A 21,739-nucleotide genomic window follows, 5' to 3' on the forward strand; every position below is an offset into this window, starting at 1 on the left:
ACAACACAAACAACCTACAGAATAACTTGAACAAAATCTTCAAGCCATTACCTAGAAAACTATCATTAAATCATTTGTTCATTTTTATTAGTATCATTGTAATTAAAGAGAATCATATTTCAAAAATACATCTTCAACAGCACTTATCAAAAGCCATCCCTGCAGCCTATCAATTAGTATTACAATAACCTCGCTCCCTTGTTGCCTTGGCTATTAGCATTTTGATTGAATGTCTGTTGAAAAGTGACTGCTAACAGAAGATTGTGTTCAGAAAGTAATGTTTCTTTATTCGCTTTCATTGAAGCTTGTCTAGCTGTCTCCAGTTCCTACTCAAAAGAGACAAGACAGTTCCAAAAGCAGTAATTTTGATGCAGGATTATTCTTTTTTTTTTTTTTTTTTTTTTTTCCCCCCCCCCTTCTTCTCTGCGAGGTGAGATAGATTGGGTTAGGCTGGACACAAATGCTATTAAAGCACTTGACAGCAGATTTGGGGGCTGCTATCAGCTCTGACCTGAGCACACTCCAGCACACAGCAGTCCCAGCCCCTCAGCCAGCCCTGGGGACACACACACCACAGCCCCTGCAAATGACCTTTCGGGAGATTAGTAATATTAATAATAGTAATAATAATCATAATAATGGATCAACTGCTCAGGGAAGTTTGGGGCTACGTTTATGACTAACAGTATTCGTGTAAAACACAACAATTGATGATAAAAGCCTTTGCACTTTGGGCAGCCAGCACTGGAGCTTGGGGAGTGCTGAGCTCACCAGCTGTAATGAAGGCCCCAAGGAAGGACAGGTCTGTAACCAACATCATTACCAGGGGAAATGGATGCGTTCGGCAAGCACCATGAATTATAAAGACAAGAGTTCATTAAATCTACTATGTTAAAATAAAAATGACCTGCCATGTCAGACAGTTCTATTTACTGATATGCCTGCTGTTGATGCCTCCCCCTGATAAATCACACCCAGCACCTGTCCCAGAGCTCTCCAGTCACTCTGAACACACCACGGTCCCCCTGACTCCAACAGCCCCGAGGGGAAACCAAACCCCCCCAGTGCCCCAGCACCCTCCTGCCCCTCCCCAGGGGCTGGTACCCATTTAGCAGGGGGCAGAGAGAGGAGCACTGGCATCACCAGGACAGGATCCCGGTCCAGGCTCTGGAGCTGCTCCCAAGCTCTTCCCTCCTTGGCTGGGCTGGCAGCCAGCCAGGGGCGGGTGATGGTGTCAGGTAGCAATTTCATTTTTAAAACGCTTTTATCACAGATTTAAGGTGAGAGATAAGGCGAGCGTGCTAAGCCATCATAAAGGAAACATTGTCTAAGGCATAGTATTTTACAAATCAAAACAGCCATCAAAAGGAAAAGGTAGGAATATAAAAACAAATGGAGCCAGCGCCGTGGCGAGGCGGATTCGGGAGACACTGATCAGATTTCAGGTTTTCTTGGCAAGTCTCAAAGCTTGGGAAGAACGGTAGCAGTGACACTTTCACTGTCATTTTAAAAGAGAAATAAAATGCCAGGTGCCTTTATCCGTGAGCATGTACACACACATCTATACACAAACACCTGCTTATTTATAAGCCTTTTCATATAGATTGATCTATAAATATAGATACGGATTTTTCATGCCGTTACCCTCAGCTGTTGGGTGCTTTTATCGAAGTCATCTGCCCTGGAAAGCATCTGTTGTTAATACCACTGTTTTATTATTTATCAAATCCATTTCTCCATAGAATGACTAATTTCAGCCCTGCAGCTGCTCCCTCCGTGGCCACTCTGTCCCCAGAAGCCGCAGGTCCCCAGACCACCTCCCTCTCCCACCCCCCACACGCTGCTTCCCAGCCCAGATCTGGGGACAGAACCAGCACTTAGGGCTCCTGCCCCTCCAGGACAAAGCCAAGACATGGTGAACAATGTGGGAATTGTTGCACTTGCAGAAGGTACTCTCTCTGGTCCAGAAAACACTCGATAAATTAAAAAGAAAAAACCTACAACCCAAATCCGCCGACGTGCAGTTTTTTGAAACAAGCAGTTTTTCAACTTGCTGCTTCTATTGGACCCGGTGAAAAAATTGCCAGATGTTTACTTCAGCTTACATATACAAAAAATATACAGAATAAGCAAAATCAGTCCTTGCCAGAACATATTAATCAACCTAATTAAAGAAATCTTCAGTCAAAGCTTAATCTTTTGGGACAACTACTTTCCAGTGCAGGTAAGAGGGCAGGGATGCAACCCAGTGAAGATTCTCTGCAAACAACAGTATCTCCATCTGTGAAGCCCTGAGCAGCCTCCCCAGGGACAATCCCTGCCTGCTCCCAGGGCTGCCCCTTCCCACCCAGCCCTGCCAGGGCACCCAGATCCTGGGGATGGAGCTGTCCTGATGCCAGCTTCATGGCCACCCAGATGAGGTGGGATGGGATGGTGGATGTGGAGCAGCACACCAACCCCTCTGCTGGGACACCACAGAGCTCTGCTCACACCTTGCAGTCTCTCTGTGCTGCTGGGAACATCCCCCTCTCCTTCCCTGAAAGCACTTGAAAAGCCTGATGAAAACCAGCAGATATCAAGCACAATAATAATAATAAAATTTAAAAGCACCCCAGAATGCAGATTGGAGTGCCCCAGTCTGCCTCCAGCTATCCCCTGGGAACAGAGACAACCCTCCAGGGAGTGAGAACCGTGCTGCGTGCCTCACGATTTTCATCTCGCATCCTTGGGCATGGGCATGCTGTGAGTAGCTGCCTGTTTTCTCAAGGTCACCACGCTGATTTTAATTCTGCTCGTTGTATTAAGGCTGCTGGTCTATGTAAATGTTGCATTTTGTTCTCCTCCTGTTTCTGGCCTTTCCTCAATTAACATTTTCAAACAGTCCCACAAGACCAGGAGCAGTACCTGCTAATCGCTCTGCTCCTGTGCTCTGGGAAGCAAAAGGGTTCGGGTTTCATCAGCTGAGTAGATTCATAAGCAAGAACTTATTAATGGCATTTAGGGTGTCTTTCCATTCACAGATCATCAGGATTTTTGCTAATTTATCTGTCACTCAAACCGGCTGCTCAGCAGTGACAATAAAGATGGCAAACTGAAGTCGTATTAAAATGACCTCACTGTCCTCTCGAGGCAGCTGCAGCCGGGAAGATGACGCTGCCTGCTCCAGCACGAGCACTGCCCTGGCAGAGCTCACACATCCCAACTGCCTGCAAGTGTAACACAACTATTATAATTTTCAGAAAGTTCTTGACTATTTGCACAACTTTTGCTTTGCATTTCCTGAAGAACTTTCTGAGATGACAAAGGCTCCACCAAGTTGCTTTGCACTTTCCGACTGCAGCCTGAGTGTACTGAGTGTTGCTGCTCAGTACTAATGCACGGAAAGATTTTTCTTTTTAAGCCAGTGACTGTTAACCATGGCTCTCTGGGTAGGAAATTCCCAGAGTTCTGCTCATGGTCCAGCCCATGACACCGCACAGATACCTTCTGTGAGACTGACACCTCCAATTCCCAGCTTTCTGCCTCTCTGCTTTCCCATCTGAGGAACCTGGATATCAGCCTCCAGGGATCTGCAAACCCTAAGCCATCTATTGCAGCAGAGCAGGACTTTGCCTGACACCCACCCTGCAGAGCTGCCAGGGACACCTGAACATCACCCTGGGGTGACCAAACACTTCTCTGCTTTTACTGCCTGCATTAAGGGCAATAGAACAGAGGCTGGAAAAATTAAGAAGGTCAAGAACGTCTGGCTGTGCGGGGCTCTCCCTCTGGGAAGAAGGAATTAAATAATTTGTTTACCCATGCTAGCTATGAGGACAAGATACAAATGGGGTTTACAAAGTCAGTGTCTTTTACAATATACTTTTAAGGTGATATTTCCCTGAAAGTCTGCTTGTCTAACAGGAGACTTTCAAACTAATTGCCGGGCTGTGTTTGCAACCTTTGTTGGAGGCTGGCAGGATTCTTTTTTTCCTTATTATTCTTGCATTTGTTTGTTAAACAAGAAAATAAAAATGTCAAGGCATCTCCCGAGTGCTGCTGGCAAGCTGAGCCTCTCCCCTTCTTCAGAGCAAGCCCTCGCACACATCTATTCCTTCGGCGCGGCCCGGCCAGCGCAGCTGTTCGCTCTTTCTCCTCCTCTGGATGCAATTTTCATTACTGGTATAAAATTAAGCAATAAGGTATGACAGACAGTACATAGCTGGGCAATTATTCCAAGCCTCAGGTGGCGTTATCCAGCGTGAGGCTAGGGCAGAATGACTGTAACCACCCGAGACATTCAATAATCTCCTTGAAAAGCGTGGCCAGGAGCCTTATTTGCTATTCTGAAACGGAGCCTGCAGGGATGCGGGGCTCACACCGCCTCCATTTTTACACTTCATGTAAGGTGCCCTGATGCAGCAGCAATAGGCACCGGCCAGGAAATTAAAAGACAAGGGAGATGGATCCAAGAATTGGCAGCTTTTCCTTTTTGTTTTGTGTCTATTAACAGCAAGGCAGGGAGCAGCACCGAGCCTGTCGAGCAGTGGCTGTCACCCTGCCCAGGAGACGATGCTCACGGTCCCCACCCCACAGGCTACAGGGGAGAAATAGATGCCAAAGGGGAACCTTGTGGGATGTGGCAACCCGGCCCCAAAACAACAAGTCCTTTCCCTGTGCAGCATCCCAGCCCCTACCTTGATCCACTGGGATGGAGGGTGCTCATGGCACGAAGCTGAGGTGTGGGTATTGCTGCTCAGCACTGCAGCCTTTAGTGTGTTTTATAACATGAATATTTATAAGCGAGGATGTAATATTAAAAACATACACATATAAAATATTAATCTGGCACATGTCATAGCTGCAATCTAAACAGATAGGTCTGACTGATGGTATTACTGCTCAGCCATCACCACTTTCACTGATAGGCCTGTAAATGGTAAATAATATTAACTAATGAATCTTCACAGCCCTCGCATGAAGTGCTGAAGCAAATACTGCTTAAAAATCACACTAAAAACCCCTCTCTGGAGCTATTCCTCCCTATGATCCTCTGTGTCTTCAGCAGGAGATAAATACCCAGCAGCTCTAAGGTCCAAGGGTTAAAGCCTCTCTCTGTGCTGCACAGCCCAAGTCCTTGGGATGGATTTCACCAGGAGGTCCTTGGGATGGATTTCACTGGCTGGGGAGCAGGAGGCCAAGCTGGGCTGGTGCTTCCCTGCAAACAACTGCACTCTCTGGAGAGTCCATTTATGAAGTGGTAGAGCTGACAAGGGATTAAACCCCAGCCTCATCTAGGAAAGCAGTAACAGTAATATCGCCTCCAGTTACATCTTATGGCACACTCTTCATTCAAAGCCCTTGAAGCACTTTATGCTCTAAAAAAATCCACCTGCTGTGTTTGTGGATGCTCTTCCAGAATCCTACAGGTCAAACCTGCCCAAACCACAGCTCTGTCTTTAGCCCCATCCCTCTAAAAGCAAACCAGCATGAACAGGTGAAAGGTTCCCTTCAAGCTGTCCTCAAAGCACTCAGTACTATTGCCAGGCTGCTGCCAAGAAAAGCTATGCCGAAAATGACCAAATTAGGCAATTATTTCTCTATATATTTTAAATACTCTACTCAAATCTGCCTAGGGATGTGTTTTTAAATGCACGTAACCTTACTTTACTTGAGGGAGATGGTGATAAACAAATAATTGCAGCGACTCTTAATTATATTTATATCTCATCTATAAAAATGTCATTACAACTTCAGGGGTCAACTACCAAACTGAGGCTTTGGCAGCTGGACAGAACACAAAAGGCTATTTTTTCTCCTAAGAAAAGCATCATCCTTTGCCAAGGCACAGGCACTATCTCCCTAACATCACTCCTGTCTCTTCCAATAAATACAACCACGCTGCCAACTGCCTCCACCTGGACAACTACTTTATGCACCAAATCTGCTGGATGGGGACAGTGCAAACATGAAGCACGACCCTCATGTCCCTCCCTGGGAGGGAAGAAGATGGAAAGGAGGGAGCAGCCCCTGAGTGGAGCTGGGTTCTATGAAGGACACAAATCCTTCAGCCTGGACTGAGGGTTCAGATCAAACCCAGACCTTGGGCACCACAGTCCCCAGGGCACAGAAAAAATGGGAGATTGGCAAAACCAGCAAAAATCCAAGTCATTTTGAAGCTCTGCCACTCTCCCTGCCTGTCTTTCAGAGACATTTTAACCCCTAATACACCCAGTATTGTTTGCATCACACAGACAGACTGCCCTTCTTTGATTCTGTTTAGTTTTAAGATTAAAGCAGCCCAAATCACATGCTGTCACTTCCCTCCCTGCTCCCCTGCCATTCCTAACAGTGAGAGGGAGTTAATTGATATGAAAATAACTCTGGGGGCTGTATGGCTTTGGAAAACATATAGCATTATGTTCAATCCCAGCAATTACAGCTTGGGGGATTCAATCACTCAAAATCTTTACTTTTTTTTCTGCTGGCTCAAGACACGGGACTGACTTGCTACACGCCACAGACAGCTTCTGGAGCCTGCTGCTGCACCCCTTGGCTCAGACACTTCCATCCAACCCTTCCTCTCTCCCTCCTCCTACGCAGCCACAGTTTTTCTCAGCTTTGCTGGATGCAGCAAACCACGGGGCTGGGGATGGCCCAGCACAAGCAAATCCCAAGGGCAGGAGGGCCACTCTGTCCTGCTCTGTCTGTCCCATGTGCTCCCCAGCAAACTGCAGCTTTCTGCAGCTCCCTGCCATAACCAAGTTAGAAGGACATCATCATCTTGCCAGGCTCCCTCCAACTCCAGAGATCAATAACTAATGCTGAACTCCAGATTTTATCTGTGCTTTGCAAGGGTAACGAAATAACACCGCCCTTTTTTTTTTTTTTCACTTACTAAACCCTTTAAAGACTGACCCAGTAATTTTCAGCTCTATGAAATTTTAGGCAGTGAAGAAAGTGATGAAAGTGATTTTCCAGAGTGTGTGGGCAACTTTTGTGTCTGGTTTTGCTCCCTGTATTGAAGTACACAAGTACAGCAGAGGGTACAGAAGCAGGGGGTGACCAACACTTTTTCTAGAAAGAAACAGCAGCTTCACTAAGCTGACCCACAGGTATCTGCCTTCCACTCTCACTCAGTGAAGCTACAGATTGCTCTCCCTGCAATACTCCAAAAATCAAGCAATCAAAAATCAATCAAATACTCACAGATTTTGTAGCCTGCCATTCCCACAACTGGACAGCCAGGAAATGCAAGAGCTCTGAGACTTACAGAACATCCCCAAGCAGCTGGACACCAACAAAGATACCAGCAGAGGCACACGTGGTGATCCTGATGACACTGTTAACACCATAAAAGTTATGTGCTCCATTGGCAGGGCACTCAGTGTTATTTTGGGTGGGGCTTTCGAGCCTTCCCAAGGTATTAATAAAGCTGCTCAGTGATGAGCAGCTTTGAAAATCCCTCTAAGCCAGGTTATATCTGCACATTCCCACTGCCCGCCTGGTGCCGCACGCCGGGAACTTCCCCGCTGCCGGGAGAGGTGCACACAGGTACCTCGTGTGCCAGAGCTATGTCAACAAATATTCTCAGTTTGCTCACAAGGAAATTCATCTTGCCTCCTTAGCAGGAGGGAGTGAATTTTAATCCTTCCCCTTCCCCACGCGTGCATTGATTATTCCAGGCATAGACTAACTACGGAAAGCCACAACGGGGATTTTATCTGCCATTCCTCTTTCCCTTGGCTAATCTGAAGATACAGATTGCAACCCACAAGTGGTTTTAAGAATTGCCATTAACATCGTTGCTGCACACTGCTGCATTTTAAACATGTTTCCAACACAATCAGAATGTCACCATTGGTAAAATCTGGGGTGATTTTATAAAGGATCGATGCAGCAGCACTCGCTCCGCCACAAAGCCCAGGAGCCAGTTTATTGTCCTGATTAGTGGCAGCTACCTGGACGGAGAAGGAAAAAGCAGCAGCAAAGACTGGATAAATTCAAGCGTGAAGACGACAATGACTCTTTACACTGCCTTGTTTCTCCCTTTCATCAGAGGTAGAGCCCCAAAGCTCAGGTTTTCTGGCAGCCGCTCCAGCTGCAGCCACGAGGCCCCTCGGGACGGGACGGGCTTCACCCGCTGACAGGAATTTTGGCTACTCCTGGCAAATAAACAGCATTGTCCTTCATCCAGCAAAAGGGTAAAAGCCTGTTCCCTGGGAAACAGCCTCACAAACAGAGCTGAACCTCCTGGGTGCCAGAGAATGCCAGAAGCAGGGAGGGGGGCTTCAGCCCACCCTGCCCCACAGGCGAGAGGGACAGACCCAGACTCAGGTCTCCTCTACAGGCAGCATCAGACCCACCAGCACTGAAGAGTCCCTGCTGTCCTTTTGGACTCACAGTTCCTCCCCCTTTAGAATCCATCTAGGAATTTACACAAGGGTGCTGATGTGAAGAGAAACAGTATAGCTCCTACACAGAAAAGACAGACTAAAAAAAATTAACCGACAAAATAAATTCATAGAATTCCTGGGGAATAAAAGGAAGACTTGTTGCCTCTCATCTTCAACACATATTGTAGGGAAAAAACAAAAGGTTTCATGGCAGCTAAGGTGCCCCTGCCTCTGCAGCCCTCAACTCCACAGCTCCAGACCTTCTCTCCAGCTGTGACAGTGGAAAGATGCTTCAGGAAGAGGAACCATCCTCTGGGGCTTGCTGCTCAGGTTACATCTGATCTAGGGCCCCCCAGCCTCCCCTCCGAGTGCAGGAAAGCTGAGGCAGAGCTGTCAGAGCAGGGCTCAGCACCAGCAGAGCACAAACACCTCAGCTCCCCGGTGCCCTCACAAAGTGCTTACAGCAGCAGAGTGCCAGGGCAGGGATGGAGCAGGGATCACCTTGAGGTACACAGGGACAGACCTGAGCCTTGCTTGCAATAAGCAAAGCACCAGCACACCACTGCTCTATCTGTAATGTCCCTGCAGTGTCCTGGGCAGGGGAGCTCAGCTCAGAGAGGGACAGCAGCGACTGCAGGGTGACAGTGACACAGACGAGTGGGTCAGGCACTTGCAGCAGCTCAAGAGGAGAAGACAAGGAATTCCAACAGGCTCAGGCAGAGGGCTCGCTGAAGCACGTTGACAGGGACCACATTTGTTGAGTTTGTGCCCTGCTGGGACCAGAGCCCCCCAGTGCTCCCTGAGTCAGCTGCCAGCAGACCAGGGCAGAGAGGGGACACGGGGCCCTTGGGCCCAGCACAAAAGCACCACAGAATGCAAGAAACAACACACCAGGATCCTGAATGGAGAAGGGGATTTATGGCCCATTTAAGGGTGGTTGCGAAGAGAAGAGTGGAAAATTCCCTGGATAAAAAAGGAGGTTGTCAGGGGTTTCTGGATAAAAAAGGAGGTTGGTCAGGGGTTTAACTTGCCAAACTATTTAAGAGTTTTGAACTCTTGGTTCCTGTTACCAGCTCACTGGACACTGGCTGCTCACAGCCTTCTCTGGCTCTGCAGAGCTTCTCTTGCCAACCAAGTCCTTTGCTCTCTGCTGCTGAATTTTCCAGGGTGCAACAATCCCTTCAGAGCAGGATCAGGACCTGGGTGGGTGCTGCTAGCAGGACAGGAATTATGCCAAGAAACGCCAAGTTAGAGCAGGAGACTGAGGCATAAAATCAATCTCCTTAGGAGAGAAGAGGGTCCAGGAGCCTGCCTGCAGTCACCACCTTCACCCCCTCCCAGCTGGACAGAGCAGCTGACGCTGCCTGGAGCTCTGTCTCAGCTGCAGTGATAACCACTCACCAAGAGACAGAGGAGCATCATTTATTTCCACTGCAAGAAATGGCCACAGCATTGAAAATAATCCTCAGCTCATTTTCACAGAGCTGTATGAGCAATGTTGAAACCTTGTCTCCCTTGTGAAATATGTGGAGGGAAATTCCTTTTCTGGGGGTCCTGCTTATTCTGAGCCACCGTCACTGGAGGACAAGCAGTCCTCACCTTCCAAACTCCACTGTGCTTGAAACCCCAGGGAAGGGGTTTAATGCTCACCACGTGCAGCTCCTTGGGCTTTACCCTTTCCTGGGATGCCACAGAGCCTGACAGTGCTTCCCCCCCCAAGATAAGTCGTTTGATTGACCAGGCAAGTCACCTCTAATAAGAAAAGCCACGTGGCATGTCCCATTACATGCCCAACAACCATTCCTCTGCAGCACCTGTGGGACAGAGGTGCTGGATTTAGCCACTGGGTCACCACTGACACTGATTTTTGGCTGTGCTCACCACGCAGAGGCTGTCACCAAAGGTGGTGTCTGAGCTCCCATTCTCTCTTACCTCTATGCCTGTTGGTGGTCTTGTCAAACATAAGCATGGCGTCCTCTACCTGCAAGACAGAAGAGGAGAAGAGTGCTTTACCACAGCTCACAAAAGCCCAACAGACAGACTGGGGAGGGGAGATGAAGGCAGGAGCAGCCTCAGCTCAGGTACAGATGATGCATCAGATCTCTCAGCTTTTGCTTAGAGTCAGCTCTTCCTTTTGGAAACCTGCTGCTTTCTAGCTGCCATTTGATGCTAAAATGGAAAAGCAAACATTAGAAGTTCTGTTGCCCTAAAAAGCCAAATATCTAAGGAGCTCTCCCACCTCTTGTCAGGTCCAGGCCATGCCTCACCCAGCCTTTTTCCCTTTTGTAGCAAGGTAAGGAAGGAGCCGTGGACACAAATCAAGCCCGTGACTCAAATTAGAGTTACTCTCTTGGCTGAGAAATAGGAGGTTACAAGAAGTGTAAGTAGGGTAAAATCTGGTCAGGCAAGAAAGATATTCAGAGGTTTTCAAAAGGCCTTTTGAAAAGCTAGAGGAAAGAGAGGAGAGGGAGGAGGGAGAAAGTTTAATTCGCATCAGGCTTGGCATTTCCACTTCAGAAGAGAGATGACTGATGAAACGTATTGAAGTGCAACCAAATTGGTTTCAACTTTCATTACTATTTGCATGATTTATTCCACCTCCATTTAATCTGTGCAGCCACACCTAAAATTTTGCACTTATTTCAGAAGGATGTTGTGCTGGGGTTTATCTTCCAGCATTACCAGGGTTTAAACTGTTGCTGTGAGGCTGGGGGAGCTGGGGCAGGTCAGCCCCATGTGCTGCAGGAAACATCTGGGGCAATCTCTCTGAAAAGAAATTGCAGACTTGCTATTCCCTGTTTGAAACCCGAGGCTGATGAAAACCTGTATCACCACTAAATTGCAGAAGACGCTGGGGGAAGGGAGGAGATCTCTAAAGAAAAGGTTTTATTCTTTAAAGAATTCCACTGGTTGTCTCTAAGGGGTGGGTTTTTTTGTTTGTCTGGGTTTCCCCCCCCCCCCCAGTAATTTTTAAGATACTTCTACATACCTCTGGCTTTCTACAAATAATTAATTTTAGGAAAGTGATTTACAGTGCAGTTACAATGCTTTCCTCACTGTACCCCCAAAGGGTTCTTTTACCTTCCACCAACCACCCCTGCCTGCTCTGTGCTGGCTTCTCCCTCTCTGCCAACACATTCACACAGCAGATGAAGCTGAGGAACAGCACCAAGACAAAGCAAACCCCATTTTCTCCTCCAGGTTAGTTTTAAGCCTGATCAGCTTCCCACCACAGCCAAACCAACCCTTGTGCTGCTGCCCAGGGCAGGGAGGAAACACCTCGGGGGAAGGTGGGACCACAGCTGCTTCCTGTGCCAGCTTCTGCCTGAAATTACCCTGGAATTACAGCAGGGTTTGGAAGCTCCTTCCCAGATAAAATTCACAGCTCAGGGTAAAGCCTGCCTGTAGCTCTCCTATGCAGGGGAGCACTCACCCAGACCACCTCTGTGCAGAATTATTCCTGCCCTGGCTGGGCAGACATGTTTTGGGAAGGTGGCAAATACACAGCTTGAACCTCTCTGAACCACTGGACTGAAATATATTCCAGGATATAATAAAAATACAGTGCAGCACAACCTGACACTGTACCTAAACTCATCTAAAAACCTGTCTCAAGTTAACTTGTTCTCAACTTTGTCAGTCCCAAGTGGTTTGCAAAGTGTGCAAGCAATGGGCTGAGATGGAGGAGAACAGCATGCCTCCTTGATACCTATCTTGAATGAGACCTAAAGATGCTGATGCACTGAAAAATCCAAACCACATTAGGCAGAGAGCCATTTGTCCTGCTGTCTGCCTTTACCCAAAGGAAGAAAACTCACATGGATGAGTCCTATCAGAAGGCAGATAAGGACAGAGCTCCCCTTCACCCCACCACCACCGCTTATCTCTGCTCCGGGGTTACATCTGCACAAGCAATCTTTATTTTTCATTCTCAGAGGTCTCGGCCTCCCTGGAACCAAAATTACAGATTGCACCGAGCGCCGTTCCCCGCAGCACCGCGGATTCCTGCTCCCTGCTCCTGCCCCTCGCCCAGCACTGCTGCAGGACCTTTAACAAGCACCCATTCCAGCACAACCTCTTTGTCCTGGATCCCCACCAGAGCCCAGATGGGGCCCGGGTGCGTGGCAGCCCAGACCCCACCGACCTGGGGGGTCCCTCTGTGCCCTGAGCAGGCTCAAAACACCTCCTCTTCCTACAGGGGACTTAGAGAAGGCTGCAGGTACTGCTGAGAGGGAAAGAAGGGAAAGCAGCTGAGGCACAACCTGACTCTGACATTGCTTCAGCACAGCCAGGGCTCAGCCTGAAGCCTCCCAGCAGGTCAGGGTGCAACACCCTCTGTCAGGCACCACCACGGGTCTGAACCTCCTGTGCAGCCCCATCCTGCTCCTCCAAGCACCCCCAGGACAGAGACAGATCCTACCATGAGACCAGGCACCAGTGGGCACGGAGGGCTCCAGGTCCAGCTCCTGCTCACACAGGGTGTGGGGATCTGCAGTTTGGGTCACCTCTCCCCACCTGCACAAGGTGTCCCTGTGCCTCAGCCATGAGACCCATCCTCTGGGTAACCACACTTTGTGCCCTGGGAGCTAAGGCCCCACTTGGCTGGAACCATCATCTGGGCTGAGCTCTTTTTTTATGCAAATAAATCCTTATTAAGCAGCCTGCAAGGGCTAATCCAGGAGATTTCCACGGGGCTGACTGGGACCCTGAGGAGTGCAGATCCCCTGCAGACAGCCCCTCATCCCCCCCCAGCACCAGTTCCTACTTCTGGGATCAGAACCGGGCACGCAGCCACCTCCGAACGGGTCAGACCTGAAAACCTGCGAGGGGCTGAGTGCCAGCCATGGACCAACCATGCCTTTAAGAAAAAATAATCAGTGGGGTGTTCTTTACACCAGCTGGTGCCCTTTCAACAACGTCTAATTGGTTATCTTTTCTGTTTCCTAAGGTCAGAACATTTTATCTCCCTCTCTGCCCTTTTGGAGTTTCCCCCACCCTGTGTTATTTTTTAGGGCAGGCATTGTAGCAGAAGAATAGCCTCTTTCCTCCATAGCCCCGTGACACAATGAGACTTCTTGAAACCTCCTGAATAGATAAAGTGCAACAGCAAAAGGAAAATTCTATTAACGCTTTGCAAAATAAAACATCTGAGAGCTGGGGAGACAAGCCAGGGAGGAAAATCAATATGGAGAGGGCAGTGCTCGGAGAAAAACTTTTCACCAGTTGCAAAAAGGTGGCGAGAGTATGGGAGGGAGGGGGAGAAAGAAACTTATTAATTCAGAAAGCCCATCAATGGTATGGAAATCTGGCAGAACAGCAAGAACTGAAACTACAAGAATTTGAATATACAAAGGGCTGAATAGAATGAGGAGCCCACACTGCCTCACACACAGCCCCTTTCTCACGGGTCTCTCTGAATCACACACAAGCAGCTTGTTCAAGTTTTCATCAAGGAGAAATAAGGGACACAGTCAAGGTAACTGGCAGTAAACCCTGTAGTAAGCAAGTTGATCCCTGTTTCAGGGAAGGAGAAAAAAACCCACACAACCCATGGATGAAACTCAAGCTGAGTAAAGAGCTGTGGCTGCCCAGAAGTTAACCCCCTCCTCTAACCCACAGGGTGCTGTGAAGATGCCTGGACAGCAGGTTCTGCAGGTCCCAGCTCAAAACACACAAGTAGCACCTTGCTTACAGAAGAGAAGGATGTTTTCTCCAGGGTAGAAGCAGGACTGGAAGATGCCATTGCCACCTCCAAGGCCTGGCTGAGCTTCCCCGTGCAGGACTGAGGTACTGACCCCAGGCTGAGGTCTGACTCCCACCCAGCACTGAAAGCTCCTGGCAACCCAAAAACTGGTGTCTGCTTTCAGACATAGCAAGGCTCAGTATGGAGGCTTAAAGGAGCTGATTAATCTGAAATAATTATGTCACCAAACAGGAGTGTATCACAGAACAAATAGTCTTAGCATTTAAGGTAAATAAAAAGAAATAAAAAAGCCTTGCCAGGTAACACCAGTGACAAATGGACACCTAAGCCCAACAGACTTCTTTGTCCCAGCACACATCCAATTTAGAACAAGTTTCTTATATAAAGCCTAACTAATGGCCTTTAGTTTATTTAACTTTTTTTCCCCCAACCCACTTGGGGCTCTGAGAAAAGGAAGAGCTATGCCACTTCTTTAATCACTGCCTGGAAGGAGGAATAGGGGAGAAAAGGAGGAAAAAAAAAAACCTGGAGGAGCCAAAGGCTTTAATAATCCTAACAGTTCCCAGGGTTATTTAAAATATGCCCAACCAGTTCACAAAAGGCTCCACAGAGATAAATGTATTTGATTTTCTTCCACTTTAATGGAGGCATACATTTAAAGCAACAAAACCAGGGTGACCTAAATAAAATGACTATTAATTGTACTCGGGCAAGCTCTGAATTTAAGGCAACTGATCCAGGCTGGCACAAGAACTCACAGGATCCTCCACTCATTCCTCCCCCTCTCCCAGCAGCCACTATTTCACATCTCCAAGTTCTCTTTTTTCCATTTGAAGCAAGTTTGCTCACTGAGTAAAACCTGTACAGGGAAACTACCAGCTTCCCTAACTCCAGGGCAGGGATATGCAGCTTTCTGAGTGCTTCACACTCCTCGTCCAGCCCAGCAAAGTTTTTCCCTGATCCAAACCTCTGCGTTTCTGACACATCCAGAGCAGATGAGGACAGGGGAGCAGTTTGTTTCCAACACTCGTGGAACAACACTCCAACATTTTGTGCTATGTTCTCCATCCTTTCACGGTAAAGAAGAATTAGGGGAGACAAATGGAATAACTGAACACTCTGGGAATTGTGGCTGGGTGCTGGGAGTGAGGGACATTTGGCTGCACACAGCTGGGCTGCTCCATCCCCCCCTGATCCCCAACTCATAAACTTTACAGGTCCATCACTACCTCTGCTCTCCCAAGAAATGTGTGCTGGCTATTTGGTTTAATTCCTCAAATTATTTATACACACTGCACAACTCCTCTAATATTTTGCTTTCTGAAGCAGAAAAACTTCTTAGCTGCTAGTGAACTGTCAGGTGCTGTTATTTTAAACGTGTGTGTGAAACCCAAGTGCCAGCAACCACCTTCTGCCAATTCCCAGCCACCCCCCACATAAATTAAGACAAATGCATATCACACGCCAGACACCTGGGAAAAATGGTGCCCCCACAGCTCGCCCCTGGGCTTGATTACAATGGAATTTAACAGAGAAACAAACACCTTAATCTTTGCCCTTCTTCCTCTCAAGCAGGCTCCTCCAGCACGGCTCTTTCCCAGTCTGAGGGCACCCAAAGGTCCAGCTGGACCATGACATGTGCAGAACCGTGTCCCAGCACCAAGCACCCCACTGGACCTGCCCCAGAGCACGGCTGGTGCCTGGCTCCACCATCCTGCCACCATCACCTGGTGGCTGCTGGCTCGGCCACCCCACCAGGGAGCAAACCCACGACCTCCAGGGCTGAAAGCACCTCCCAGGACAGCCCAGCTCCAGCAGGCCACGTGGTGAGTGAGGTTCCTGTCCTCGTGGATCAGGCACCCCTCGTGTGGAGCTCCCCGGGATCTGGAGACACCCGGGGAGGTCCCTTGCTGAGCACTCCTTGCCAGCTGAGGACCAACGTGTTACACACCAGGATAATCATCAGTGCCACACTGTGCAAGAACAAATTCCAGCGTTAGCAATTTTTCCCCCCAGCAGTCAACTCTTTAAAAAGTCTTCTTCAGCAATTATAGCTAATAAAACTACAATTTTATTCAACACACACATATCATTGTAGCTAATTTTGCTCCATCAGGGCTGAAATTAAAACAGTCATTCAATCACAGTAATCTCAGGGCTTGCTCACCAGCCGTGATATGGCAAAGAGCATCCCAAATGCTTGCCAAGAAGCACAGTGGCTACTCTTGGACCTCAAAATGCTCCTGAAAAAACCAACACGTTACTCAGTGTTTGCCAAGGGGGATGTAGGAAAGACTGATGTGCTCCAGAAAAAACAGTTTTCCACAGCAGGGCAAATTAAAGATGACTCCATAGGTGATTTCTCATTAATTCCTTCTCTGGCATTAATTACATGAAGTACCGATGAAATCAAGGGTCTCTGCCACTCTCCCATCAAGTTAAAAAGTCTACAAGGACTCTTGGAGTTTGCCTTTGACCTTCCATCTTGGCTGAGAACTTCCCTTGCCCCCATCAGATTTCCAGCACACGCCATCCAACAACGAGTGGGATGACAAGGCTCCTGGAAAATGTGAAACTCCCCACAAAACACTTTCATACATTCACTCGTTCATTCACCTGGGCACTGGCACTCTCTGCAGGTCAGGTGGCTCTCATCTCTCAGGTACCTGTGGCACTGGGTACTTCAGGGATGCCCTTACCAGTGGGAATGAAGCTGAAGACAGGGGTGACACAGAGAGCCAAGCAAAGCCCACCCTGGTGCTGCCCTCCCCTTGGCTGCAGGACACGTTCATGTTCACTGCTTGTAGGGACAGCAGAGCCTGGCAGCACTGGAGCAGAGCAAGCCTTGGGCTGGGCCTGAGCTCTGCAATCAAGTCCTGCAGCCAGCTCTAATTGCCCAGAACAATTTATGTCCAGAGGCAGCCATCCCCTGAGCCTCCTTTGCTTGATGGGAAAATAGGTTCCAGCACCGCATTTCTGAAATGGAGAGAGAGGTGGAGGGGCTGAGACCACACCTGGGAGAGCTGGCAGGAGCCAGCCAGATGTCCCTGAGCCTCCTGCCCCTCTCCTTGGCCAGACACTGCAGGTAATCAACAGCCAGCCAGCCAACCCACCACCCTCAACACCTTCTTTAAAAAAAAAAAGCACCAGCTAACCTGCCAGGGGACAGAAAGCAGACACCAAGCACGTTTCTGGAAGCAGGCTGATTACTGCCACACGATGGACATGTACACGAAGCTGTAGTGTTTGGTTAACAAAATGCATTTGTGCACTAGAGCTGTGCCTCCATCAGGGCTGTAACTGAGCTCCTGTCCGTGTTTCTGCCAGAAATCACTGCCATGGAAATTCCTTCTGTGATCAAAGCTGGTCCATGCTACAGGAGACAGGGAGCAATTGATAACTTTAAAAATACGTCAACAGCTAAAACCAGCTCAGCATGGCTTCAGAAGCAAGGGAGGAAGCATGTTCTGATCTGGTTCAGCCCAAAGCCAGTGTTAGATCAGGGAGTTCCTGCTGCCACCAGAATCCAGTTCAAAACATCTGCTGGAGAGCCTCCAAACTCTCTTACAAACATTTAATTCACCCTGCTTCAAAACATCTTTGTGTTTTACTCATCTAATAGACAAGGAAGAGAGGGTGGGACTGGAAGGAACATTAAGCTACAGGCATTTTCAGTGACCCACTCCTAGCCCCAGAGCCAGCCACTCTCCTGGGAATCTTTGCCTTCAGTTCCCGGTCAGCATCAGGAGATCCACCTCCCACCTGCATCCTTGTCTCACTACGTATTCAACATGTCCTGTCTCCCTGCACATATAAACAGATCAGGAATTGTTTTCTACAGACTTGACCAACAACTGAGTAACTTCTGACACGTGTTTTCTTGCCAGATCCATAGATGAATGAAGAACCCAAGCTCCCTCACCCTGCTCCAGCCCTGTCCCCTCACTCACTCCCTTAAGTTTTCCCCAGATGAAAACACAAGACAGTCACACACAAGCTGTACTTTTTAAATGTACACACAATAATTCTTAAACATTTTTTTTTGGTGCTCACACGAGAGCCAGAGTTCATGTTTAAGCTTCTACTGGTGAAACACAGGAGAACTTCTGCAACTTTGAAAGCAAATGCCAAGAGCTCCACACGAGTCAAACCAAAACTTAAATATATCCAATATCCCAGGAGTCACAGCACAAGACCAAGAGCCCACAGCCCTGCAGACCATCCCAAGCAGTGCCAGGAAGGGCTCCTCCCCTCCGTGCTGGAGGAGATGGCACCACGGGGCACAGGAGGAACATTGCTCCTTCAGCAGTTCAGGCAGCCAGGTGTGAGCAGGTTTGTGATTTTACTGTCACGGAACATTAGCTGCCGTCAGCAGAAATAATTCTTCCTCCCTTCACAGTGCTCCTTTGCATATTAGCCCTGCAAAGTTGCAATCTGTTTTCTTTTCCAAGCAACACTTAAGAGGTGCTGCCCGTTAGGCCTGGCTGGCACAAAAAGGTTCCAGTCCCTCTCAGCAGAGAAGGAGCTTCAAATATTTGTGGAGCACTCGGTGGCCCTGGGATGGAGCGTGCCAGGCACACGGTCCTTCCCTTCCCTTCCCTTCCCCAGCCTGGCATTTTCCCTGCTGATTCAACTCTGAAACACGAGCAGATGGGTTGTTTGCTGCAAACAACCGTGCAGAATAACGAGACCCACAGAGACCATTAAAAGCCACCTACCAGCAGGAGCACCAGAAACCATCCCTCTGGTCACCACAGTGCAGCACACCCGACTCCACATCACACCCCCACCCTTCCCTGATAAACAAACTGCTGTCAAGTGTGGCTCCATCTCCAGCACAGGCTGCAACCCAAAGAAGTCCTTCCAAGATGTGGTGTCTGAAGACACCAATGGTAGATTTTCCTGGGAAGCCCTTCCTGGGATCAAGCCCTAAGGGACCCACTAGGCAAGCCCACACAATGTGCTGTGTTACCACGTTACTCAGCTCCTGGTCACCCAGTGACAAAACCTACAGAGAAGGAACCAAACCGCATCTCTCCACACATGGCAGAGCACAACCCCCCAGTGCTGAACTCCTCCTTCCTACCCACCAACCCCAGCACAGTAACTGGGGGGGTTCCCTTTGGTGCCCCCAGGCCATACAGTACAACCCAGCTCGGAGTTTGCCTCTTGCAAATGGTACCAAAACCCCTCAAGTCACCAGAAGTCCGGAGTTTCTGGCAGTGCCTTTGCAGCCCTGCTGCAGGACAGACACAGGTGAACAGATCTGAGTAACATCCTGAGCAAAGTAACAGGATCGAGTTTAAAGAGCTTCCTGCTGCCCTTCTGTAAATACCTGCTGAATAAGTGTGAAGATAAGACAAGTATTGCATTACTATATTTCCTGATCCATGAAGGACCTTTTTTTTTTTTAAACTCCAAGCAATAAAAAAGTATGAACAATTGCCACAGTCAGCTCCAGCAAAAGGCTCAGCTGCAAAACGAAAGTGTAGTTTATTAGCAAAGAAAAACTCATCTAAGTTTCCCTTGACTGTAATGAAAAAAAGTTTCATTTTATTTCCTGCTAGATCCTTTTTCCTTTTATTGTTCTTTTCAGATACTGACTTGCATATTAAAGAACATTTTTCCAGGGCTATTTCTTCCAAGCAGAACTTTCCTCCTTTGTCCTTCAACCTTCAGTCAAACACAGCTTGTATCTCTACATTTAGGGACATTTTCTTTTATGGAAAAAACACTCGCAGCCCAGCCCCTTGCTGTAACAAGTGTTGCTGTGCTCTAGGGAAGGTGCAGAACTGCCAGCTTGGGGGTCCCAGCCCCTTTTCCCTCTGCACTCTGCAGCAGGGTGAGAACAACTCAGCCCCTGGGCATTGACTCCTGTGCAGGCTGCTGACAAAGCTGAGAAAGGTTCTCAGACCCAACTCATTGCACTGGTGAGTTATGACTTTGTTTAAAGGCTGCTCCTTGGCTCAGAGCCCCTCTGCTCCTCACCTATCTCTGAGAGGAGAAATGAGGCAAAGGCAGCACCAGCTCTGGCTCCTGTGCTCACAGGCTCAGGCTTCTCTTTTCTCTACTTTAAAATACACCGAAAGCCTTGAGGAGAGGACAGAGGCCCAAGCCACTTGTGGGAATGTCTTGTAAGCCTGTTCACTCCAGAAAGCCCCTTTTCCAGGGAGTTCTGGTGGCAATCCCCACCACCTATCACTGCCAACCCACTGCCCAGCCTTCTCCCTCCCAGGGAGCACCACGCCGGGCTGCCCGGATGGGTTTTTGAAGCACCACCTCAATTCCATTTCACCCCTTCCCACTCTGCGGTCAGGCTCCCGAGCGTGCTGTAATAAATGCCAGGCAGGGCAATCCACCTGGAGAACAGGCTATTAATGCTGAGCACAATATTAAAAAGAAAGCAATTAGCAGCTCTGGCTGCTCGGCACAGCTCTGAGCCCCCCCGTGCCTGCGCGTCCCGCTGCGCCCCAGCCTCAGCGTCTTTGGAGAGAGATTTAATGCCCCCAAAGGGTGGTTAGAGGTGGGTAAATTGAGTTTTACACGTGTCAGCAAGGCAAGCTCTCATCAGTTTGACAGAGCCTCCCCCAGCCCTTTGAAACCAAGGGTCAGCTGCAAGTTTTAATTACCCCTGGCCGGCGCGGGGGTCACGGCAGCATCACGGCGCTGCACCCACACTGCTCCTCCTCTAAAGCCTAAAGCCTGCTGCAGGAAAAACATCTTCTGGTGTGGGGTTTTGGTTGCTTAAAAACATGTTGAAGCTGTTTGCCCCCCTGCAGCTGCTCAAGCAATCAAAATTATTTCTGCAAAATAGAAGTAATTTTCTTCAGTTTACAAATGAAAACCAAAGGAAAGGGGGTGCAAAAGGGAGGTCCCACCTTTTCACTCCCTTTTCTCCCCTAAACCCTGGAGAACAACAAAGTCCTCCCTTCCTCCCCTCTACAGGGCACAACCCCTGCCTCCCGACGTTTTGTTTGAAACCTCTTGGCTTCCAACACTTTTTAGTTCTCACCCAAAAGCTATTTGAATGGATTATGTCCCAGTGATGAATCTCTCCTAGAAACGGTACAAGAGACTCTTGAATCATGGCAAAGAGGCTCAGTAAATCAAACACACTGCAAAAACAGGCAAAGAGAGGATTTTGGTGCTAAGAATGGGGTGGCAGGTCCCCCCATCAATCCCGTGTGACTGACAAGATGTCCTTCTGAGATGTGGGTATGTATTTTCTTCAAACTTTGCTCCACTGACTGCACTTTATTATTCTGAAATAAAGCGAGATGCAATAATTAAGCTGCGATCTCGGTGGATCGTTCACAATGATAATTCCACCTTTCTAATTCAGCTTCAAATAAACCCCCTTTGTTCTGTCTTATTACACAGATTCTGGTATCATTCAAGTATATTAACTGCAGCCTATTACTGTCACACAAAAATGCTCCCTGAGCCATAGCAAAAGGCTCCCCAGACAAAACTTTATGTCATGTTAATCCAAGCTTTAATAACTATGAGGATATATAACTGTATTCTAATTGTGCTTTGTGTTTCTGCCTACAGAAACCCGAAGATACCAGAAGTGACAGAGGCAGCTTCTTCACCAACTCCTCATCCTCATTCACAGTATTTCCCCCCAGAGCCCTGGGGTGCAAAGAGGGGCAGGGAG

At 48.4% G+C, this 21,739-nt stretch overlaps 1 protein-coding gene across 41 annotated transcripts in view; it reads right to left on the reverse strand.

Annotated features, from left to right (window-relative positions):
• Window positions 1–21,739, reverse strand: part of MSI2 (musashi RNA binding protein 2) — a 195,649-nt gene that overhangs the window by 62,036 nt on the left and 111,874 nt on the right. For all 41 annotated transcript variants that reach the window (XR_011730178.1, XM_071765516.1, XM_071765513.1 and 38 more), the window contains one exon: window positions 10,308–10,356. Coding sequence is in view for 40 of the 41 variants with exons in the window: in XM_071765516.1 (XP_071621617.1) it covers window positions 10,308–10,356 (49 nt within the window). In the remaining variant the exon portion in view is untranslated. The remainder of the gene's footprint in view (window positions 1–10,307; window positions 10,357–21,739) is intronic.

Source organism: Heliangelus exortis, chromosome 21 (assembly GCF_036169615.1).
Source record: "Heliangelus exortis chromosome 21, bHelExo1.hap1, whole genome shotgun sequence".
Lineage (NCBI taxonomy): Eukaryota > Metazoa > Chordata > Aves > Apodiformes > Trochilidae > Heliangelus > Heliangelus exortis.